The sequence below is a fragment of the Heterodontus francisci genome, chromosome 15 (assembly GCF_036365525.1).
Source record: "Heterodontus francisci isolate sHetFra1 chromosome 15, sHetFra1.hap1, whole genome shotgun sequence".
Taxonomy (NCBI): domain Eukaryota; kingdom Metazoa; phylum Chordata; class Chondrichthyes; order Heterodontiformes; family Heterodontidae; genus Heterodontus; species Heterodontus francisci.
The window spans coordinates 88,839,198-88,863,069 of NC_090385.1; the positions used below are offsets into that span (position 1 = coordinate 88,839,198).

Below are 23,872 nucleotides of genomic sequence, written 5' to 3' on the forward strand. Positions count from 1 at the left end.
TAGAGGAGACGGCATTGTGTGCAGCAAATACAGTATACTAAATTGAAAGTAGTACAAGTAAATCGCTGCTTCACCCAAAAGGAGTATTTGGGGCCTTGGATAGTGAGGAGAGAGGAGGTAAAAGGGCAGGTATTACACCTCCTGCGATTGCATGGAAGGTGCCGTGGAAAGGGGACGAGGTGTCTGAAGTAATGGAAGAGTGGACCAGGGTGTCGCGGAGGGAATGTCCCTTCGGAATGCTGACAGGGAAGGGAAGATGCATTTGGCGGTGACATCACGCTGGAGGTGGCGGAAATGGCAGAGGATGATCCATTGTATGTGGAGGTTGGTGGGGTGGAAAGTGAGGACTAGGGGAACCCTGTCGCGGTTCTGGGAAGGAGGGGAAGGGGTGAGGGTAGAGATGCGGGAAATGGATCGGACACGGTTGAGGGACCTGTCAACCACAGTGGGGGGGCATCCTCGGTTGAGGTAAAAAGACAAATCAGAATCGCTGTTGTGGAAAGTTGCATCATGAGAACAGATGCATCGAATACAAAGAAATTTGGAGAATGAAATGAAGTCCTTACAGGAACCAGGGTGTGCGGAAGTGGATTTGAGATAGCTGTGGGAGTCGGTGGGCTTAAATTAATATTAGCAGACAGTCTCTCCCCAGAGATGGAGACAGAAGTTGGGGAAGCAAAGTGTCGGAGATGGAAAAGTAAAGGTGAGAGAAGGCTGGAAATTGGAAGCAAAGCTGAAGTTTTCACGTTCGGGGTGGGAGCAGGAAACAGCACTGATACTGTCATCAGTGTACTGGAAAAAGAGTTGGGGGAGGGGGCCTGAGTAGGACTTTCCAGTAATGCCAGTTTGAAGCTGTCAAATGATATGACATTTGCTAGCAGACATGCTAATGCCGCTAACATCCCAAAACTGACACAGGGATATCGACACTAAACAAAATGTCCCAAGCCACTTATTGAACAGAAAGACATCAAGCCAAAGGAGGAGATTTTCGGAGTGGCATCCAAAAGCTTGCTCAAACAGATGGATTTAAGGAGGGTATTAAAGGAGGAGAGGTTAGGGAGGCAAGAGAGCATGGGGTCTAAATGTCTGAAGCACGGCCATCAGTGGTGGGGCGAAGAGAGGGGGAATACAAAAAAGGCCCAAATTAGAAAAATGGAGAATTTGAGGGGTGCAGATTTAGGGCTGTCGGAGGCTGGGGGCAGTAAAACCATGAAGGAAATTAGACACTGGATGAGAATTTTAAATTGGTGAAGTTGGGGACCTAGAGCAAATGTAGGCCAGGAAGGCCAGATCGGTGGTGACAGGTGAGCAGGACCTGGTGCAAGATAGGACACAGGCACCAGAACTTTGAATGAACTGTAGTTTAGAGGCCAGTGGATACACAGGTAACCAGGAGAGCAGTGGAATAATGGAGTCTTGAGATGACAAAGGTATGGTTGAAGGTTTCAGCATCAGATGGGCTAAGGCAGGGGTCTGCAACTTTCTTTTACCTTGAAGAGCCATTTTTTAAAAGAAATCGCCTGTAATAAAAACTATTGGGAGCCACAAAACGAAAATCAGCATTTCTAATCCAAATACTTGGCAAATTGCCAAGTGTCTGGTAGAATGCAGAATTTACATACATAAATTCAACATCTGTATTATATATATCAATAGAAAAAATTGAAGTAGATCGAACTCTGAATTATTGCGTTTTTAACTTTTTTACTATAATTTTGTCTGCAGCCATCTTTCAAACAAACTTTAACTTAAGATGCATAGAATTAAGACAATTTTTTCAGTTATTGATCCTTGTGATGAAAAAATTGCTTCTAATAGCACATTCAGAAAATTTATCATCTCAACTATATTAGAAACAATAACTCGCAACCATACAACCTGTTCCTTGAGTCAAAGACATTATCCAAAGCCACAGTGTAGCTAAAGCACTCGAACAGGTTTATTTAGAGAATGATGTTTTTTGTTATCATTTGAAACCATAAAATTTAGCATAATTATTAGCCTTTTATCCCCACAATAAAAACACGGTTTCTACTTCCCTTCATTTTTTTCAGGCTTTTTTCGTGTCAATGAGATCCAACTGGAAAAGGTTGGGAGCCGTAAATACGATGTTTAAAAAGCCGCAGGTTGCACAGCTCTGGGCTGAGGCAAGGGCAATGTTATAAGACGGGGGAGGGGGGGGGGGTGTGGGTGTCCAACGTTTTTGTGTGAGGGGCCACATTACAATTTTTATCCTACATGGGGCCAATGAGCAGATGCCAGAAAGTGGGAGCGGGGGTGGTGCGTATGCAGAGACGGTGAGGTGAGCAGGTAGAGACACCCTTGCCCCCCCAACACTGTCTCTGCATGGTCACATTCACCCCCCACCCCACCCTGTCTCTGCATGGTCACATCCTCCCCCTCCCCGTCCCCCGCTCAAGTACAGGCTGCACTGCAGAACTGTCAGCTCACTTACTGCCCGCAACCCGGGGACATAGTGGAACAAAATCAATCTCACCCCTTTCATTTCACAAGTTACGATAGATTGGTGTGCCGTATGTTGGACAACGCTGTTATAAGAGATGGTATAGACTGTCTTTGTGATGGAGAGTTTAATGGGGGCTATATATATTATATATATAATGCGGCCTGTGGCTGGCTCCTGCACCCAGGCAGGGAGTGAGGGCCTCTAAACCTGCCTGCAGCGCTGACCCCCACCCCCAGGTCTGTTGTCAGGAGGCCACCATCAAGCGGCTAAACTGGCCCCCATTAAATATTTAATAACACTCTATGACTTGTGTTCTTTGTTCTAATGTAGGATTAGTATAAATGGGTGGTTGTTGGTCGGCACAGACTTGGTGGGCCGAAGGGCCTGTTTTAGTGCTGTATCACTCTATGACTTGTATTCTATGAGAGAATCTGGGGTTGGAAGCTTAGCTTGGGATGAACTGGGGTTGAGAGAGTGAAAAGTTTCTGAAGCATCTGTGGAGAGAGAAGCAGAGTTAATGTTTCAGTTCAGTGACCTTTTATCAGAAAGAGATTCTCATGAAAGGTCACTGACCTGAAACGTTAACTCTGCTTCTCTCTTCACAGATGCTGCCTGACCTGTTGAGTATTTCCAGCATTTTCTGTTTTTATTTCATATTTCCAGCATCTGTAGTATTTTGTTTTTATAACAGATTAGAAAGTATGGTTTTTGTGGTATCTACTATTTGGGATCATCTTCTCCCTGCTGCTCTCATGTGCGTTCAAGTCTTCAGAAGAAGGAATTTTCCTCCACACAAGATCAGGTGGCAGGTTGTTCAACCTTGCCCGTCTAAGAGTGAAGACCAAAGTACGGAAAGTCCTCATCAGGGAACTCCTCTTTGCTGACGATGCTGCTTTAACATCTCACACTGAAGAGTGTCTGCAGAGTCTCATCAACAGGTTTGCGGCTGCCTGCAGCGAATGTGGCCTAACCATCAGCCTCAAGAAAACGAACATCATGGGACAGGACGTCAGAAATGCTCCATCCATCAATATTGGCGACCACACTCTGGAAGTGGTTCAAGAGTTCACCTACCTAGGCTGAACTATCACCAGTAACCTGTCTCTCGATGCAGAAATCAACAAGCGCATGGGAAAGGCTTCCACTGCTATGTCCAGACTGGCCAAGAGGGTGTGGGAAAATGGCGCACTGACACGGAACACAGAACTCCGAGTGTATCAAGCCTGTGTCCTCAGTACCTTGCTCTACGGCAGCGAGGCCTGGACAACGCATGTCAGCCAAGAGCGATGTCTCAATTCATTCCATCTTCGCTGCCTCCGGAGAATCCTTGGCATCAGGTGGCAGTACTGTATCTCCAACACAGAAGTCCTCGAGGCGGCCAACATCACCAGCTTATACACCCTACTGAGCCAGCGGCGCTTGAGATGGCTTGGCCATGTGAGCCGCATGGAAGATGGCAGGATCCCCAAGGACACATTGTACAGCGAACTCGCCACTGGTATCAGACCCACCGGCCGTCCATGTCTTCGCTTTAAAGACGTCGGCAAACACGACATGAAATCCTGTGACATTGATCACAAGTCGTGGGAGTCAGTTGCCAGTGATCGCCAGAGCTGGCGGGCTGCCATAAAGGCAGGGCTAAAGTGTGGCGAGTCGAAGAGACTTAGCAGTTGGCAGGAAAAAGCGCAAGGGGAGAGCCAACTGCGTAACAGCCCTGACAACCAATTTTACCTGCAGCACCTGTGGAAGAGTCTGTCAGTCTAGAACTGGCCTTTATAGCCACTGCAGGCGCTGCTCCACTAACTACTGACCACCTCCAGGCGCTTAACCATTGTCTCTCGTGACAAAGAGGCCAAAGAAGAAGAAGACTATTTCCTGGAAAAGACTACACAAACGACCTCAAAGTAGATGATTGTCCTTGAATTTCAGTCAAGTGCAGTAGTTCCAATCAGATTGTTACCACTTTTAAGTTCACATTTTTCAAATCAAAGTAAACTATGTACAATAGACATTAATTTCTATTTTAAATGAATTTGAACTGATACCAACTGAAAATGCATTCTCAAAGGTGACAACCTACTGATATAAGTTGTTAATTAGCAGCAAATGCTGGGCTGTTCAAACCGCATGTGTAGTGGATTACAAATTAACACAAACTCTGCTTGGTAACTCCAGTTATTGTCAGCCAGAAACTAGCAATAATGGGATGACACTTGCTGAACCAGAAGTGTGAATGTGCATGTTGTTAACGGCACGAGTTGCAAATCTCCATAACTCATTGGTTGATTTATGCCACTTTGCTGTTTGCTTCACACAAACAGCATCTCATGCTTGGCCTCTCCATTATTTTTAAGAACTTGCTATTTGCGCATTAGTTTTTCAGGAAACTTGCCACGGAAAGTTAAGTTTAGTAATTAATAGCATAAGTACTTTTTCAACAATATGATAATTGTTACTGATTGCCATCAACCTCTGTGGTCCAGAAAATTAAGAGTTCAAACTATGGACTACCATTCCTGCAGGTCATAAATCATTGGAGATTATAAAAAGTCAAATTCTAAATATGTCTTCATCCAATCTTTCTTTCCCTCTTTATTTCTTTTTGTATCTGACTTGACTGTAATTCATCCTCCATCTCAGTCCTTCATGCTTGTTTCTCAGTTCTTGAATTTCATTGGTTAAGGAGATACACTTTTGGACCTGCTGTTCACTAAGGTGAACCTTAGCTGCCATGTTGCCCTTGTAGTGCCATCACCTTGCATTTCCAGCAAATTAGGGTGCAAAAGCTATTGAGCTGAAGGGTGCAGTCAAAGTCCAGCTAGCATTCCACACCCCGAGATGCCACACTCCAATAAGATCTGGCCCAATAAGTTTATCTTTGGAAATAGACTGAATTGCTAGAGCTGCTTGCGATTTTCACTGCTGTCCCATTGGAATGATCATTTTGGTTATATCAGTGCTCAGCTGTGTCCTTCCTCAGCTACGTAAGCTGAGGGAGCTAACTGGTTAATTGCCTTATTTTTCCAAATCACATCTGTGTTCGCAAGCCACATCTTTGGAGGGTGGTCAGCTTTACAATGCATGCTTGCCACATTTACAAGGGTTGGAATAGATAGCAGGCTATTGCTACTTAGTGGGATCCTTTAGTACCCAAAACGGGAATATGTTTGTATGCTCAACAGAAATATTCCTCACCTTGACGAATGTACACAGAAAATAAAGTCTTGACTTAATTTATCCTTGACCACTGTACAATTGAAAATATGATTTGACAAAAGTTCATTTCGGGGTGCTAGTTTGAAAATTCAGCTTGTTTGCTGAGATGCAGCAGCAGCTCAAAATCATGGTCATCTAATTGTTTTTCATGCTGATGCTGATCACAGGACCTCACAGTCTGTTGACCATCCTAAAAGGTGCAGAATCATACAGCCCAGAAAGAGGCCATTTGACCCATCAAGTCTGTGCCGCCTCTCTCAAAGAGCTATCCAATTAATCCTACCACCCCTCCGCTGTTTCCCTACATCCCTGTAAATCCTCCTTCAAGGAGTATCCAATTCCCCTTTTGAAAGATACTATTGAATCTGTGGAGGTACTTGGACACTGAGCAAGATATAAATATACCATGACAAAAGGGAAATAAAAACTAATTAAAAGACCTGCATTTATATAGTGTCTTAGAATTGTCCCAAATCACCTAACACTTTTTGAACTGCAGTCAGTATTGTTTACTGAAATGTGACAGGGTGCGCAGTCACGTCTTATAAACAGTGAGATAAATGATGGCGAGTTAATCCAATTTTGATAGTGTTGGTTGAGGTAATGTTGGCCAAGAGAACTTGTCCTTCACAAGTGCCATGTGATCCTAGATCACTCGAACCACTCAGTTTAACTATCAGGAGGAGCCTTCATTTAACCAAAAAAAAGAAACGGCAACAATGTGGCACCCCTTAGTACTGCATTGGGCCTATTTTACTGTTGATATTTAAAAATATACACGATCAATATGACAAAATTTATATCTTGATCTCAGTATCTGGATTATTTTGACTACTAGTGAATAGGCACACTAATTTCAGTCCCCTGCTATTGCCATTCAATAGATTGTATATCTGGATGACCCAAGTGGCTCTACCTGATGCGAGGTGTTTGGGCTTGAAATCATTGCCTGTCTTTTAGAACACTGCCAAGGTAAGGAACTCATTGTGTTATCCAACAGCACATAAAGATCCTTAAATGTTATTTTTATTGTCACTTTAAAACCTATGTTTTGTCAGGTTTTATTTTAGCTTAAAATAGGGAGAAAATCACTGAGGGGAAACTGAACCTCCAAAAACACAGGTACATTCAGGAAAATTGGTATGGTTTTTACTTTAACCATTGTTGAACTGGAAGGAATAATCAAGAAACGTTTTTTTTAAAAAAAGTTATAGTTAAGCTAAATAACAACCCTAACTTATTTGTGCAAATGGGTGCAAATTTTGAGTCTTTCTATCAGGCTCACTTAATGCCTAGATAGTGTTTTTTTTAAATTAAAGCTAAAAGAGCCTGTTTTTTGTTGTCTCCAGAGACCTGCTTGTTATTTTGATGGTGCAGTTATAAAAACGATTGGAGATTATGCCCAGGGGATAGTTGCAAACTTTGCTTTTCATAAGCAATGCTTTGGCGTGTGGCCTGAGTTGGCCTTTGATGACCACAGTCTTCCGAGGTCTCTTTGTGCACTGCTATCATTGCTGCCTGTCTAGTCAGGAATGAATGACTGAAGTTTGCTGCAGTATATGGACTATGATCCTCAGATCAGGATCTGATGATGATTCAGACCACTGTAGAAAAGATCCAAATTGCACAGCATTACCTCTTTTCCTGCTGCAAATTGGATCCAGAGGTGAAAGTGATGTCAGTAGGTAAGCACAGCATGCAATACGTGTGCTGATGCCAAGAATGTAATGCATGTACATCTCCAGAATTAGTTTTTTGTAAGAAAACACTAAGAATTTTTTCCTCAAATTTGGGGGGGATTTTTTTTTTACCCCATTAACCATCCAGAAAAGAAATCTGTGAATTTATTTTTAAAAAAACAATTTTAATAAAATACTTACATTAAAAAAATGTAAATAATTTTTTTTTAAACCTTTTCCTGTAGGTTGTCTTCTAATGGCCTCCATATTGGTCCTCTTAGAAAGGTGTACAGTCATGCCAAGGATCAACCAGTCACAGCTTTTGTGTCAAGGATAAGGATAAACATTATGGGAAAACTAGTAATGATAAACACAATACCTGACTTACAAATTATGTGTACCTAGAAACATAGGGCACAGAAGGAGGTCATTCAGTCCATCATGCCTGTGCCATTCACAAAAAGAGCAGTGTACTAGCTGCCTATCAGAGCTGCAGTCTGACCTTTAATGGCAATGAAGTGGTGTAGCACCTTTTTTAAAAAAAAACTTTTATTTGTTAATCTGAGTTTTGTTGTATGGTAAAAAGTTTTACTGGATGTTCTTATTTTGAAATCTTTCAACCTCTTCTCTCCAATTCTCTTCCCTGTAAGCTCCATGCCTTAATGAGGGCAACTATAATTTTTGGGTAGTGCTATTTTGCAGTCTTTCTTTAACTGTATCGAAGTGTGACCTCAGCGGGAACTGAATTATAGCAGCTGATGATCTACCAGGTTTAGCATTTTGCTGACTTGGAGTTAAACCAAGTGTGAACTGGTGAAATCATGCTGTCATTTATCTGCAGAAAATGGCAGAAAACAAACTGAAGAGCTTAGCTTCAAAAAGGACCCTAAGCAAAAAAGGGCAGGAGGAACTAAGAAAGAAGGTTTGTGTTCTGTTTCCATTTGATAATGTTTTGTAAATTCTATCTGTCTGATGGGAATTGTGGTGCAATAAAATTGAATCTAATATGCAAGTGTCCAACATTAGATGTGATTCCGCGATTGGACAACATTTGCTAAATAATCCGCAGTGTGCAAAGAATTACGCTGACAACCAATTTAAGATTGTCAGTATGGCTCGCAGTGTGGCACATTTGCGCGTACTGTAAGTTACAGATATTAATACACAGGACCCTGTTCTTTGCAGACAAAGAACATGTACACACATTGCGCCTGTTCCAGCTGAATAAAATAAATGACAGCCATTCGCTGGTTCATTCCTCAGGACAATGTCTCGACCAGAGTCAAGCTGTCTGGTTTAAATTTCAAACAAAGCTTGGCAGTTAACTGTCAGTCACCATAAACTGGTGCATTCTACATGGCAATGCCTCTACCAATCAGAGTTCACTTGACAGCCAATCAGCACTCTCTTCTCATGCAGTATACGTTGTTTTCCCTTACATTAGTTCTTGTGTATTGTCCTGATGAGTGCAAGGCAAAAAGCTTCGACAACATGCCTCTATTTTCAGCAATTTTCAAGTTTTCAAAGTATTGTTTTGATGCAGAAAGTCCTGTACTTGATAAAGTTTTAAAATGCTATTTTTTGCGCTGTAATTCAACTTGAGACTATGGAAACAATATTTAACATTCTTCCAATGGAAAAAAGTTTGATCAAGTAAAATTTTATGATGCGCATCCTTGTATTTCAAAAAGCAGTTGAAATACTTTGCTGTCTGAAAACTCAGCAAAAGAAAAGCTTCTCCACTAGTAAATTACTCTGCTGTGGAGCAGATCTAAGTTGTGGAAACTAAAATTCAGCTAAAGGACGGAAATTTGTGGAGTGAGTAGACAAATTTGAGCGCCACTGAAATTGTTTTTTGCTTCAAACATATCAATTTATAGAACAATGCAAGGAATGGTACTTATCCCTCAGCAATAAAGTATCTAATTCCACAAGTTTAGAACAATCGTTTAGCACAGCAGCTTTAATTAGAGCGCTAGTTAGAAAGCTCTTAGTGATGCATTTCTTGCCTTGTGATGTAAAAATAAATGATAGTTGAAAACATATAAACTACTCTTTTTACAGGAAGAGGAACTAAAAGCAGCTGAAATTTATGAAGAATTTTTAGCTTCATTTGACTCAGGTGGCACAGGCAATGTGAAAACTTTTGTAAGAGGTGGCGTTGTAAATGCAGCTAAAGGTAATTTCTTTTTTTATTGTACTTCAGATTTGCTGTGCCAAAATGTAGTGACAATGTTGTTTTGTTTAAAAATGGAACTAGAGAAATGAATATTTAAGTAGTGATTTAGAGCCATAGTCAAGACTGCAATGATCCTACAGAGTATGTATTCTAGTTTTCAATGATAATTGAGCTCTATCTCTGGTAGCAAGGATATCGGCATTAGTCAAGAAACACGTCTCATTTTGTATGGCTTTTAGTGACTAATGTACTGTACAACACACCCTTGCTTGTAACAACTTTGTTTATATTTATTCCAATAATGCATTTTTGTTTTGTAATTACCAGTTTTTAAAAACATTATATTCACAGGTCCCTTCATGTGATACCACAGTAAATAGCCACTTGTTTTAAATGCTGACTAAACTTCAGTCATAATTATAAACAACTTTAACTTTATGATGAAAGGACACAGACCTGAAACATTAACTCCATTTCTCTCTTCACTGATGCTGCCAGACCTGCTGAGTATTTCCATTGTTTTCTGTTGTTATTTCAGATTTGCAGTATTTTGCTTTTGTTTTAGTTTCCTAGTGATTGATTGTTTCTTGCCCGAAAGAGGCCACTTGTAAGTTTCTTAAGTTATGAAAGAACCTAATGCCCTTTTGGCTGTCTTCTAACAGAATTTTTTTCTTATAAGTTGGAGGCCAGCTTAACAAAACTTTCTGGATGCATTTAAGTGTGTGCGTCCCGAGCTGTGTTCCTTGATGAGGTTGTGTGTCAAGAGGCGGTACAACTTGTTAGTGCCCAGATGCTCCACTGTAAAGGCACAGCATTAGACCTGACAGTCACTTTGTGGGGTTTGAATGTTACGCTTAAGGTTATGATGCATTTGTGGAGAGAGTAACAGAATTAATGTTTCAGGTTGATGACCTTTCATCAGAACGTTTTGCTCTCCGCAGATGCTGCCTGACTGACCTGCTGAACATTTCCAGCATTTTATGTTTTTATTTCAGATTTCCAGCATCCGCGGTATTTTGCTTTTGGTTATTACACTTTGGTGACTGATCTTTTTTGGATTCATTTTCAAATTTTTCAGATGAGAAGGAAAGAGGTGAAAGGAAGACTAAACTATATAAACCTAAAGCTAAATTTGGCGAAATAAAAACGCCACACCAGGAAGTACCTTCTACGCCAACTGCACCTTGTGAAGTGAAAAAACCTGTACGTAAGGGTATATAATTTATATTTACCCTCTGGAGGTGGGCTATTGTAATTTATGTGATGGGCTCTCAGAGCATTGTAATAAGTCAAAAATCGACACCGGATCAAAAGAGATGTTTGGAGGGGTGGCGAATAGCTTTGTCAAAGTGGTGGCTTTTAAGGAGGATAGAGGTAGAGAAGCATAGGGAAGGAACTCCAGAGCTTAGAGTCAGCGCAAGCTCGAGGAACAGAACCTCATTTACTGATTAGACATGCTATAGCCTACCGGACTGAACATTGAGTTCAATAATTTCAGAGCATGACTGGCCACCTTTTAAAAAAAATTTTACCCTTTTTTTAGTTTTACTTTGTATTTTTTTATTTTTATTTCATTTTATTTTAGTTTGTTTCATCATGACACATTTTTTTTACCATGTGCCTGCCCACCTTTTGTTCATGTTTTGCTTTTAGCTAGGGCTTTCATTATTCTGTCATTTAACACCCTCTCTGCACAAACGCTTTGTCTTTCGCCACACCATTAACAAACTCTTTGCCTTTGCCCCATGACCTCCTTGTCAGTTATTCTCTGTGACCCTCTGTCCTATCAACACCTTCCCATTTGTTGTCTTTTGCCCCACCCTCACTTTATTTGCTTAAAGCCTATTACATTTCTAACCTTTGCCAGTTCTGATGAAAGGTCAGTGACCTGAAACGTTAACTTTGCTTCTCTCTCCACAGATGCTGCCAGACCTGCTGAGTATTTTCAGCACTTTTTGGTTTTATTTCAGATTTCCAGCATCTGCAGTATTTTGCTTTTATTCTAGAGCTTAGAGACTAGTTGGATGAAGGCTCTGCATTCAATCATGGGATGAAGGGAGCACTGGATATATGAGAGGCCAGAGTTGGAGAAACACTTGGTTCTCAGAGGATTGTAGGGCTGGAGAAGGTTAAAGAGATGAGGTGGACTGAGCCCATGAAGGGATTTGAACATATTTTAAATGAGGCCTTTTGGAAAGGGAGCCAATGTAGGTCAGTGATCATAGGGTTGTGGGTAAGTAGGATTTGGTGCATATTAGTTTTGGGTAAGAGAGTTTTGGATGATATCAAGTCTATGAAAGATGGGAGGCTGGCTTGGAGAATAGTGGAATAGTCAGGCCTAAAGGTATCGAAAGTACAGATGAATGTTTCAGTAGGATAAGCTGAGGCAGAGACCGAGATGGGCCATGTTATGGAGGTGGAAATAGGTGGCCTTTGCGATGCAGAGGATATATTAAAAGTTTACCACGGGTCAAAAAAAAGATGATGTGAGCAGCCTGGTTCAACCTGAGTGGTCAAGAAGGAAGATCGAATCGGGCATAGAAATGAATTTTTTGCGGGGAGAGAGGGGGGTTGGGGTGATTGAAAATGATGGACTTATTCGTTCCAGAATTTCAACAGCTCATCCAGGACTGGGTGTCAGATAAATGAGTCTAAATTTTCCTTGTGACTCCTGATTTTGCTGTCGGGAAGCAGTGCGGTTCGGGAGCACACACATGCTGATGTTGGGAACCAGAGGGTGATTTTTTGAGGAGGTGGTCCCTCCCCCCACCCTCAGTCTGTTGCTTGAAGGCCACATTCATCCCTTAACCGTGTTTCAGCTTCCGTAGGGGCGTGCATGTCGGGACTGGACAATTCCAGCCAGCGTGTTGAGATTGGCCGTAATAGGCTACCCACCGCTTGCGAAAATGGCCTGGAGGCGGGACCGCAGCAGGAGACTGGCATGCTGGCTGGTGGCAGGAAATTGCAGGCCTGTTAACATTCCGGTGCCGCTTATGCAGCCATTTAAAAATTCGGCCCACAGTATCAAGTCTTCATCTGCATTTTAAAACTCTTCTGTCCAGCCTTATCCCTGGTTCAGTGGCTGGTCTCTGCTAAGTTATCTGGGCTGGGAAGGGACAAGAAAATTAGTCTTCCTCCTGATGGCTACCCAGTTATTCCTACTGTAGGCATTTCTGTGTGGATGGTAGGTGAGCACAGGATCATCCTTGGCTATGATACCTTTATATTTAAATAGCCTGAAGGTGCCCATTATCTTGGCTCACGCGTGCAGATTGGTTATTTGGCTGAGATACTAGAAGATTGTAGGAGCCCCCATGACCATGTCGGTATGAGGCAATACCTTTACAAGAGGCCGATGAACATAAATAGGAGCGGGAGGAGACTATATGACCCTTTGAGCCAACTCCACCATTCAGTATGATCATGGCTGATCATCTGCCTCAACTTCATTTTTCCACCTGCTGCCCATTTCCCTTGATTCCCTAAAAGACCAAAAATCTGTCTATCTTAGCCTTTAATATATTCAACAATGGAGCATCCACAACCCTCATGGGTTGAGAATTCCAAAGATTCACAACCTTTGAGTGAAGAAATTTCTCCTTGTCTCAATTCGAAATGATTGTCCCCTTATCCTGAGGTTGTGTCCCTGTGTTCTAGATTCCCCTGGCAGGGGAGACGATCTCTAGGTCTACGCTGTCAAGCCCCTTCAGAATAAAGGCCTGCTCAGGTCTGGAATAAAAAACATGACCCGAATCCGACCTGACCAAAGTGCACTCACTGTACTTGACACTTTTGAATGGATGGAATGGAAGGAAGCTGCAGCATAAGCGCGATGACATCATAGAGTCGCTCACTACGCAGACTCAGAGTCTGTGAAGTCCAGATGCACGTTTCCATCCTTGACGTCCCGGACTCCCAGCTCAGGCAGGCTTTTCAAATTTTGACACTTACTTACTCAACTTCCCTTTTCCTCCCAGCAGAGCAAAAGGTAGTACTGTGTGTGTCCGACCCGGCCCGAGCCCGAAAGCCGGACCCGGAAGAGCGACCCGACTCCGACACGTGTCGTCGAGCCCTTTCGGGTTTGGGTCGGGTAGTAGGCCTTTACTTCAGAATCTTGTATGTTTCAATGAAATCACATCTCATTCTCCTAAACTCCAGGAAGTATAGACTGAATTTGCTCAGCCTCTCATAGGACAACCCTCTCATCCCAGGAACCATTCTAGTGAACCTTTGCTGTGCCACCTCCAAGTATATAGAAAATAGAAGCAGAAGTAGGCCATTTGACCGTTCAAGCCTGCTCCGTCATTCATTATGATCATGGCTGATCATCCAACTCAGTCGTCTGTTCTCGCTTTCGCCCCATACCCTTTGATCCCTTTAGACCCAAGAGCTATATCTAACTCCTTGAAAACATACAATGTTTTGGCCTCAGCTGCTTTCTGTGGTAGCAACTTCCACAGGCTCACCACTCTCTGGGTGAAGAAATTTCTCCTCATCTCAGTCCTGAAAATTTTACCCCGTAGCCTTAGATTATGACCCCTGGTTCTGGACTCCCCCACCATCGGGAACATCCCTCCTGCATCTACTAGAATTTTATAGGTTTCTAAGAGATCCCCCCCTCACTCTTCTGAACTCCAGCGAATATCATCCTAACCGACTCAATCTCTCCCCATATGTCAGTCCCACTATCCCAGGAATCAGTCTGGTAAACCTTCGCTGCACTCCCTCTATAGCAAGAACATCCTTGCTCAGATAAGGAGACCAAAACTGCACACAATATTCCAGGTGTGGCCTCACCAAGGTCCTGGATAATTGCAGTAAGATATCCCTGCTCCTGTACTCGAATCCTCTTGCTATGAAGGCCAACATACCATTTGCATTTTTTACCGCCTGTTGCACCTGCATGCTTACCTTCAGCGACTGGTATACGAGAACACCCAGGTCTCTCTGCATATTCCCCTCTCCCAGTTTATAGCTGTTCTAATCTGCCTTCCTGTTTTTGCTACCAAAGTGGATAACCTCACATTTATCCACATTATACTGCATCTGCCATGCATTAGCCCACTCACTCAACTTGTCCAAATCACCCTGAAGCCTCTCTGCATCCTCCTCACAACTCACCCTCCCACCCAGTTTTGTGTCATCTGCAAATTTGGAGATATTATATTTAGTTCCCTCATCTAAATCATTAATGTATATTGTGAATAGCTGGGGTCGTAGCACCGATCCCTGTGGTACCCCACTAGTCACTGCCTGCCATTCGGAAAAAGACCCATTTATCCCTACTCTTTGTTTCCTGCCCGCCAACCTATTTTCTATCCATCACAATACACTACCCCCAATCCCATGCGCTTTAATTTTACATGCTAATCTCTTATGTGGGACTTTGTCGAAAGCCTTCTGAAAGTCCAAATAAACCACATCCACTGGTTCCCCCTCATCAACTCTACTAATTACATCCTCGAAGAATTCTAGTAGATTTGTCGAGCATGATTTCCCTTTCGTAAATCCATGCTGACTCTGCCTGATTCTACCACTGTTCTCTAAGTGCTTTGCTATAAAATCTTTGATAACAGACGCTAGAATTTTCCCCACTACCGGCGTCAGGCTGATTGGTCTATAATTCCCTGTTTTCTCTCTACCTCCCTTTTTAAATAGTGGGGTTATGTTAGCTACCCTCCAATCTGTAGGAACTGTTCCAGAGTCTATAGAATCTTGGAAGATGACCACCAATGCATCCATGATTTCTAGGGCCACTTCCTTAAGTACTCTGGAATGCATACCATCAGGCCCTGGGGATTTATCGGCCTTCAATCCCATCAATTTCCCCAACACAACTTCTCTACTAATACTGATTTCTTTCACTTCCTCTCTCTCACTAAGCCCTGTGTTCCCCAACATTTATCCTTCCTTTGATATGGAGACTAAAATTGTGTACTAAAGTCTATTGAAAGTGAGAGGGTGGAATGAGGGGGCCTTGCTAAATTTTAAGCAACTTTCTAAAGGGTTTTGAGAAGTGGTGATACTAGATTTAGTTTTAAGGAAGGTCAAACTTCTAACTTTTCTGTATTTGTACTGCATCTAATTTTCAAAAAATGTATCCTTTCAATTTACGGTAATATTGAAGTTTGCTGGTGACATCCTGATTGTTTGAGGACTTCCAATATTTTCAAAAGACATTCAGTCAATTTGGCCATTTATCTGAAAACATTTTGAAATTAAACAGTACTCTGATCATGCTGCCCTCATCATACACTTGCTTGGAAATCACCAAATATGAAAAATAATCACTCTGTTCCTGTGCGAGAAATCAGTAACTTGTGATCTTTTAAAGTATTTGTGGGCGATGCCTTTTGTTTTGGTGTACATTGTCGTATTTATCTTATTCTGAAGTTTTAAAACTCTGCCTCTCAGTCAGCATTCAAGACCAAACATTGGTGCCATTTCTCATTATGTTTATGGGCTGATTTGCTGCGAGGTCCATTGTTAACATGAGCAGAATAGCTTTATGGGAAGCATGAAAGCTGGAATAGAGAGCTACTATGAAGGTGGGGAGTTGCATGAGCTTTAACTGTTACCTGTAAGTTGGCAAAATAATCTCTGCACTTTTTAAACCAAAGTAGATGGGAGAATACTTTATGTTGAAAGTATTCTTTTTATCAAGGATATCAACCAAACTTTCTGCTTAACTTCTTCCATGATAGTGAATGACCTAAGTAGTGTGGAGAAAACTGCATATTTGTAAGCAAGAGGCAAAGTTTCACCAATGTATAACTCTAATGAAATTGTGCATTTTAAGGATAGAATTAAGAAAATGTGTTGGAATTTTTGAAAGCTTGTTTCTAATTTGGAATGCCAGCTAACTAATGACTTCAAATGCTTCTGACAAGAGGAGCTTTTCATTGGGGTTTTGAGTGTGTCTCGCATAATTGTTCTGTATAAGATAAGTAACTATTTTCCTCCCTCCTTTCACCTAAAATAGGCTATCAAAAAAGTAAAAGATGAAAAAAAGAAGAGTAATCTGGAAATATTTAAAGAGGAGCTGAAACAGTAAGTGCATTGTGAAATGTGTATTAGATCACAGTTTCTTCAATGAATATAAAAATGGTTTCTTACAAAAAATAGAATTGAGGAGTACTTGTGCATTATTTAGGATGACATCTTTTTAACATCCCTACAGGATTCAGGAAGAGCGTGAAGAGAGACATAAAAATAAAAAGAAGATTAAAGAAGGAAATTTAAGACCAAGTAGATTTGAACCCATGCCTGCTGAACTGGAACAGCAGATAAACAGACGTGTCTGTGAGCATTCATTTCACCATTTTGATCCAAAGTAGACTGTTAGTAGTACACATTGAACCATTGCTTTGCAGGCAAAGTCAATTTATTAATCCCTTGCTGTGTTGTGCAGATTTGAACTTTACTTTAGTCATCAAAAACATTTGCTCTGCTTTACTTTTTTAATTTGTAGCATATATCTGAAGCGATGCCTAGTTCACATGAAGGGAATTAGGAATGAGGTATAATTAGGTTAGGGTGTTAAATGGCTTGTAATTTATGGGACTTGAGCATTAAATTGTAAACGTCTCAAGACTACACCGACAAAGCGCTTATGTACTGCAAAAATACAAATTGCTAATAAGAAATTCATTCTTATTGCATTGTATCTAGTGATTGAAGATACTCCAGGATCATATGATTCAGGGGACCCTCATACTACAAACTTGTATGTTGGAAACATAAACCCACAGGTATCTTGAAGTTTTTATTGTAGCTTGTCACACTTTAGCATTTTTGACACTTGTGGTTCCTTATTTTTTTTAATGAGACAATTTATTGGGAACACATTTTCCTGTGCTTTTAGATGGACGAAGAGATGCTTTGCAAGGAATTTGGCAAATTTGGCCCTTTGGCAAGCGTAAAAATCATGTGGCCTAGAACAGAGGAAGAACGAGCTAGACTCCGAAATTGTGGCTTTGTTGCTTTCATGAACAGAAAACATGCAGATAAAGCCCTTAAATCTCTCAATGGTAAGTAGAGAAAATGGAAGATGCATTTGTGCTGAGTTAGATTGCAGGATATTGTATTCAGGAATATCATCTGATACTAGGTAATATTGGTCATCTCTTGCAAACCTGCCATTATCTTCAAGGGTTTATCACAACATGCAGCAGTTGACAAGAACCCAGTTTCATTTAAATGTAAACATTTGAAGTTTTTTTGTGTGTAGCTGATAATTTAGTTTCAAGCTTCAGAGAACGTACTTTTTTGAATGTTAAATTACATTAGATAAATTATGGGCCAGAAATTGTTGGAATGGGGCATCTCGCTCACTGCCGTGGATTGTATTTTTTCCTCACGTTTCAGGTCAGAATTTTGCAATTGGGAATCGATAACAGCATGGTGAGGTCAACGGACCTCTGAGACCACATGAGCAACAGGCCCAGTGGTCTATTTCCTTACCGATTTAGTTGAGGGATAGAGCAAGAAAGAGGGTGGAGGAAAAAAGGAGAAGAATAGAATTAGAGTCAAATTTGATGCATAAAAAGAAGCAGAGGGGAAGAATGATTGGATTAAGATAGAGGGGGGAAAAAGGTGACAAAAAGGAGAAGGAAGGAGAAGAGCTCTAGAAACAATTTATTAATTGCAAGATTGAGACTCAATGGTTTCAGTTATTCCTTTTTTGAGCCTCCAAGATTGAGTTTCAATTCAGCACCATAAATCACACCATCAATTGCTCCTTACAACATGATAACCAGCCCTAAACATCTGCTATGAGAGACACTCGTACTTATGGCACAAATCCAGCAATTTCTTGACACTCGTGGGGAGGTTGACAGCAAGCTCCTGATTCTAAGAGGTTAATGTTGAGGTGTCGCAACATGGCCAGCAATTTGTAGCGATTCACAACTCATGGCTCTTCCTCACCACAAATTGTTGGGCTTTTTCTGCACTAATAATGGCAGGTACCATTAACTCGTTATTATTTTACCAGCAATTTCTGGGCCAATAGGTTTTAGTTATAGGTAAAGATTTAGTGTTTATATTTATGGTGTCTTTTTTTTAAACGAAGTATTAACAAAGTGCAGACAGCTATTTATGTGTAACTTTTTTGATGTAACTTAATTTGAAATTGCATCCTTTTGAGCATTCGTGGTGGTTTTTCTGTTAGAATATTTGAAATTAATGTGGTAGACTAATACTTAAAAGGGCAACCTAATTATCTGATGTGCTAAAGATCAGGTGTGGTGTCATGTTTACAGGGAAATTTATAATGGGTTATGAAATGAAGCTGGGTTGGGGGAAGGCAGTGCCCACCCCCCCATACCCTATATACATTCCACCAGCTATGATGGAATTGACTCTTCCTCCTCCTCCATCGGGTTTACCTTTTAATGCACAGCCTAGAGCGAGGCTGAGGAACCCCGATATGCCTCTGCCACCATCAAAATCCAAGGAGGAATTTGAGAAGGTAAAAAGCTGTCAATGATTTCTGTGCATGCTAGAGAATTAAAAATTAAATGTGAATAAATATTTCTGTAGGCCTAGTGTTGAGTCTTTGTTTAAATGTTTGAAGGTTGACTTCCATTACTCGTTCTTTAAATTTTGTTTTTTGTAGATACATTGTGAGATAATACATGCATTTTGAGGCTCTTGCAAGTAACATCTTGTCACTGTGAGACATCAAAGTATATAGAAATAAATCTGGAGCTGGTTTTACTTACTCACGTGTGTTTGGGACCTTGGCGTTAACAATTCAATTGACCCAAATTTGACACCTCTAATATGGAATGATGACCTGGCTAAAAATGTGTTTTTTTCGAGCAAGCTGGAATGTACAGAACTATAACAGTTTGTCTTTGTGATATTTTGAAGGCAGTGCCATTTAGCAACCAGTTTAAGCAGAGTTGGAAACTTTGGTTATGAAAAAATGATTTGTGCTGTCCATTTTGATATGCAAGTAGTAGAAATGAAGCATTTCAAGCATGCGTTCCATTCTACTAGTCCTTCATAACTTTAGTTTTCCAAAATAAGGAATCAGTCAACAGCTTGAAATCACAATCACAATGATCACAACCATCTTCAGATGCTCACTCAATGCCCAAACCATTTTTTAAACACTTCAAATTTTCTTACTGTCAAAATTGAAGTCTCTGTTTTTAGTGATGAGCTGTCACACTATACATAGAATTTAAGTATATTCTAATATGTGCATTATGCAGTGTAAAGGTTTGTTTGAAATTCGTACAATAATTATTCATTCCCATATTGAAGAGGCAGAACTTTTTCTCAATTTTAGCCTTTTTGATTGATACTGATCTTGGCTGTCTGTTGCAGTATTAATTCAGTTACCGATTCAACCAAACATAGCACGTACAGAACATCTAGAACCAATTGTTTCAGTTCATTGTGTCCCAGTAATAGGTAGTCATGATCTTGTACTATTGTTGCACAGTGGACTTCTTTAAAATGTTACTTTTTTTGCTTTATTCTGGAGTGCAGACATGTTATTACCCACCTCCAAAAACTAGAGATACTGTCAATCATGACCTCTACAATATGCTGTTGGTTTATCCAAATTAAAACAGAACTTGTGCTTTTAAACTCAGGTTTTTTAACTCTTGACATTCTGGTTCCCACAACACCAACATAATAAAACTTTTCATTTTGTGAGACTCTGCATACAGCCATCTAGTGATATTTTAGAGTATCTCTGTACTGCGACCCAACAACTGATGATTGTAGTACTCTTTAGAGTAGTACGGGCTACAGAACAATCAAGGGAGAGCAAACTTTTATTAGAATCCAGATGTATAGATTTTGTGTTAGGCCAAATGCCCTGGTGAGTAAGCTGCTTTTGAGTATTTAAGCTATATGTCTGTTTTTGTAGTTTTTTTTGTTTTCTGATTAAACGCCAGCTATGCATAGCATTACTATGTCAACTGATGCTTTTGTTTTGTTCTTGATGCTGTATGTCCTGCAGTGTTTCACCAGCAAATACTCACATTCTTTATATTTTTACTATTTGATGTGACTTCATGTGCAGACTCTGTCCGAAGCCGTAGTCAAAGTGGTTATCCCAACAGAAAGGTACACTTTCAGTTCATTCTTACTACTACTGCTACTACGACTAAGCAGCCTATTTGCGACAAGACCTTTAGTAGACCAAAGGATTTTTTTCCACATGTTCTTACGTGCCTTAAAGGATGGGCCCCATTTCTGCGAGCAACCATATATTTCAAGAAATATTCTGTTAGCTCTTTTTTTTTAGATCATGAATAATTAGCCCTAGAAATAGCTTAAAATAAACTGACCGATTAACGAGTGTTAACTCTTACATCCAAATTGATATAATACTTCATTAATTATAACTAGAAGTTAGTGGAGGGTTTTACAAAGTAATTTTGGCAGGTTTTTTTTGCTTTGTTACTAAAATGGTGACGTGTTGACTTATACTTTGCTATTGCTAAGTAATTAACTAGGTTGAGCTTGTGCTGTGATGTCTTGCTCAGAGGAATGGGGACTCTTGGTACGTAATAGCTTAAAAAAACCCAGAAAAATAGATTCGTGGATAGAGTGTGCCTTAGACACAGTACAATGAACCGACCAGAGGAACGGGACTGAAGTGGCGGCTTGCTGATGTCTCAGGACGCTGAACTGAGTGGAGCCTGGTGCTGGTTTTCACTGTTCCATGCGAGTATCCAGGGCTGCGTGGGATAACAAGGATGCGCAACCACGGTTTGAGCCTGTTAGCTCTTCGCTGTTTGGTAGTTTTTACTATTAGTAATCAACTCGCCCACATGAATTATGGACACTTGGTACTTTCAGGTAATGCTTACGCTACAAATAGCAACTTCTGTATCAGCTACAATGGATTTGTGAACCCAACTTATAACATTGATTTGTTATTTTCAGAGATATTTTGTTGTAACGCATTCTAAAAAAACTTGTAGATGTTAAAAGGTGGTGTGTTTTAAAGCTGCAATATACATCAGTAAAACACTAGTGGAATATTGTCATAACTGCATGTACCAGAATTAAAATGCAATCAAAATTAATGAAATTCAATTTCAGAGCATCCATTCATTGTATGTTCCTTGAAGCACATCATGTCTATAATGACTTGTAACTGTTGTGAAACCAATTGGTGGTTATTAAAGTTGGAACATTTAGCAACGAGTATCAGAAACAATTGGCTAATTTGAGGCTTCCAGTGCACAAATGTATTAATGTTTTCATGTATTTTATTTCACTTATTTGCAATTACATCTCGACAGCAAATCAAACTAACTTAGTGCCAAAGCAGGTCCTGCTGTATATTGTGGCTTTAAAGGGTGAAATATTGAGCTATGAATGCTAATTTGGTATTGATATTTGTCATTGTTCCTGAACTTTGTGCACAGTGCCATTTCTGGGTTTTTTGGATTTTGATATAAATAAAGTGGAAATAAGTACAGCTGTAGGAAAATGTGCCATCCAAAATCTTTGTAATGTATACATATGCTAGAAAAATAATTGGCTTATACCTATTAGGAGGGGGATTGGCTGGTGCAGTGGATTAGGCACTGACCTTTAATCTTAAAAAAAAAACCTGGGTTCAAATTCGGCCAAGTCTCTTCTGTTTGCTAGGTGCAAGATGGATATAATTGAAATATGTTTGGACAGTATCAGTCCATTTCCCAGTGAGCAGAAAACTGGCAATCTCACTCGAAATGGAAAGTCACACTAGTCCAAGAGGGGGTGCTCTTACGAGGTTGGGGCTGAGGCCTATCGTTGGAGCAGAGTAGAGGGAGCTTTACTCCACATCTAACTTTTCCTATACTTGCCTGTGCTTGATGCTTTCTTTGGGTGCCCAAAATGGGAAAGTGTTCTATTTGCCAACACCAACATCCTTCACACTGTTGAGTACAAAATTCTCTTTCAATTTTTTTTTTAAGTTTAAACTTTTAAATGCAATTGCAAAAATATTGCCTGTAGTAGCTGATAGTAGTAAGTAATGCAGTAAAAATAGAGGTGGTTGTAGTTGTGGAAGTTTTCTGTTGGATTGGTGATCTGCTTTATATATCTTGAAACACTGCACCAATTGTTTTAAGATTGTGGATTACACTGAGAAAGGGGACAGCATCAACTTCTCTTGTCTTATTTCTGTTGATTCAAATGCTATAATGGCTTTCATTTTTGAAAGTACTTCTGTTGTTTGCTAGTATTTAATGTATGTTTAACTGGGAATTTTTGAACTATGTTTAATTTTTTTTTGTTCTGTTAGGAACCTATTGTGTCTAATTCATCGGATGATCGAATTTGTGGTTCGTGAGGGACCAGTTTTTGAAGCTTTAATTATGAATCGAGAAATTAATAATCCCCAGTTTAGGTAAATATTAATATATTGATGGCTTTAATCACCTTTTCTATTAATGCAGTAAAATTGTGTGACTACTCTTCTCATCAACTCCTTTGCCAGATTCCTATTTGAGAACAAGAACCCAGCACATGTATACTACAGATGGAAGCTGTTTTCTATTCTGCAGGTAAATTAAAGTTAGAAATATTTCAATTAATTTGTGCCTTTTAATACTTTTGTTTTGTTGTTGATGTGCCTGTTTAACAATTGGTTAGCTTTATTTGCTGTGTCTTAAACTTCAACTGAAGATGCTGCATTCAAGGAAGCTGACAGTACCTTCCAATGTCATACTGCTATATTTGAATTTAGTACAGTGAAAGCTGGAGGATAAATTATATAATTAGCTCCAAAATTTCTATAAGTACTGCTCAGTTACTATATTGTTTGTAAAATATTGATCTAAGATACAGTTTTGAAATCCAAGTTACTTCTGTTTTTGTGCACTTAGGGTGATTCTCCTACTAAATGGCGAACAGAGGATTTCAGAATATTTAAATGTGGTTCAATGTGGCATCCTCCACCTATGAATCCTTATTTGCATGGCATGCCAGAGGATGGAGAAGTGGAATTGCCAGTTGAACAAGAGGAACCAGTGAAGAAGGGGCAACTGAAGGATGAGTGAGTCCTACAGTCTTTATAAGATGGTGGATCTCTGATTTATTGCTTGCAGGAATATGTAAATACCAGCCTGCAGGAATCTCTAAATAACTATTCCAGAACTGCCTGCAGGAATCTCTAAATAATTATTATGAAACTGCTGCAGGAACCTCTAAATAGCTATTACAGAACTGTTGCAGGAATCTCTAAATAACATTTATAGAGCTGCCTGCGGGAATCTATTATATAACTGCAGTAGCAATCTCTAACTTATAGAACTGCTGTAGGAAACTATTATAGAACTGTTGTAGGAATCTCTCAGTAACTAT

General features: G+C 40.2%; 1 protein-coding gene across 7 annotated transcripts in view; it reads left to right on the forward strand.

Moving 5' to 3' along the window:
* Window positions 1-23,872, forward strand: part of LOC137377770 (U2 snRNP-associated SURP motif-containing protein-like) — an 81,989-nt gene that overhangs the window by 5,844 nt on the left and 52,273 nt on the right. For 3 of the 7 annotated variants that reach the window (XM_068047798.1, XM_068047797.1, XM_068047799.1), the window contains exons 2-14: window positions 6,571-6,658; window positions 8,207-8,287; window positions 9,430-9,544; window positions 10,623-10,747; window positions 16,527-16,594; window positions 16,725-16,846; window positions 17,216-17,295; window positions 17,409-17,574; window positions 18,808-19,016; window positions 20,592-20,635; window positions 22,812-22,916; window positions 23,007-23,073; window positions 23,395-23,564. In XM_068047798.1, the coding sequence (XP_067903899.1) occupies window positions 8,210-8,287; window positions 9,430-9,544; window positions 10,623-10,747; window positions 16,527-16,594; window positions 16,725-16,846; window positions 17,216-17,295; window positions 17,409-17,574; window positions 18,808-19,016; window positions 20,592-20,635; window positions 22,812-22,916; window positions 23,007-23,073; window positions 23,395-23,564 (1,349 nt within the window). In that variant the 5' untranslated portion in view covers window positions 6,571-6,658; window positions 8,207-8,209. Of the gene's footprint in view, window positions 1-6,570; window positions 6,659-8,206; window positions 8,288-9,429; window positions 9,545-10,622; window positions 10,748-16,526; window positions 16,595-16,724; window positions 16,847-17,215; window positions 17,296-17,408; window positions 17,575-18,807; window positions 19,017-20,591; window positions 20,636-20,659; window positions 21,374-22,811; window positions 22,917-23,006; window positions 23,074-23,394; window positions 23,565-23,872 lie in introns of those variants that run through there. The other 4 variants (XM_068047800.1, XM_068047803.1, XM_068047801.1 and 1 more) reach the window with 4 other exon arrangements.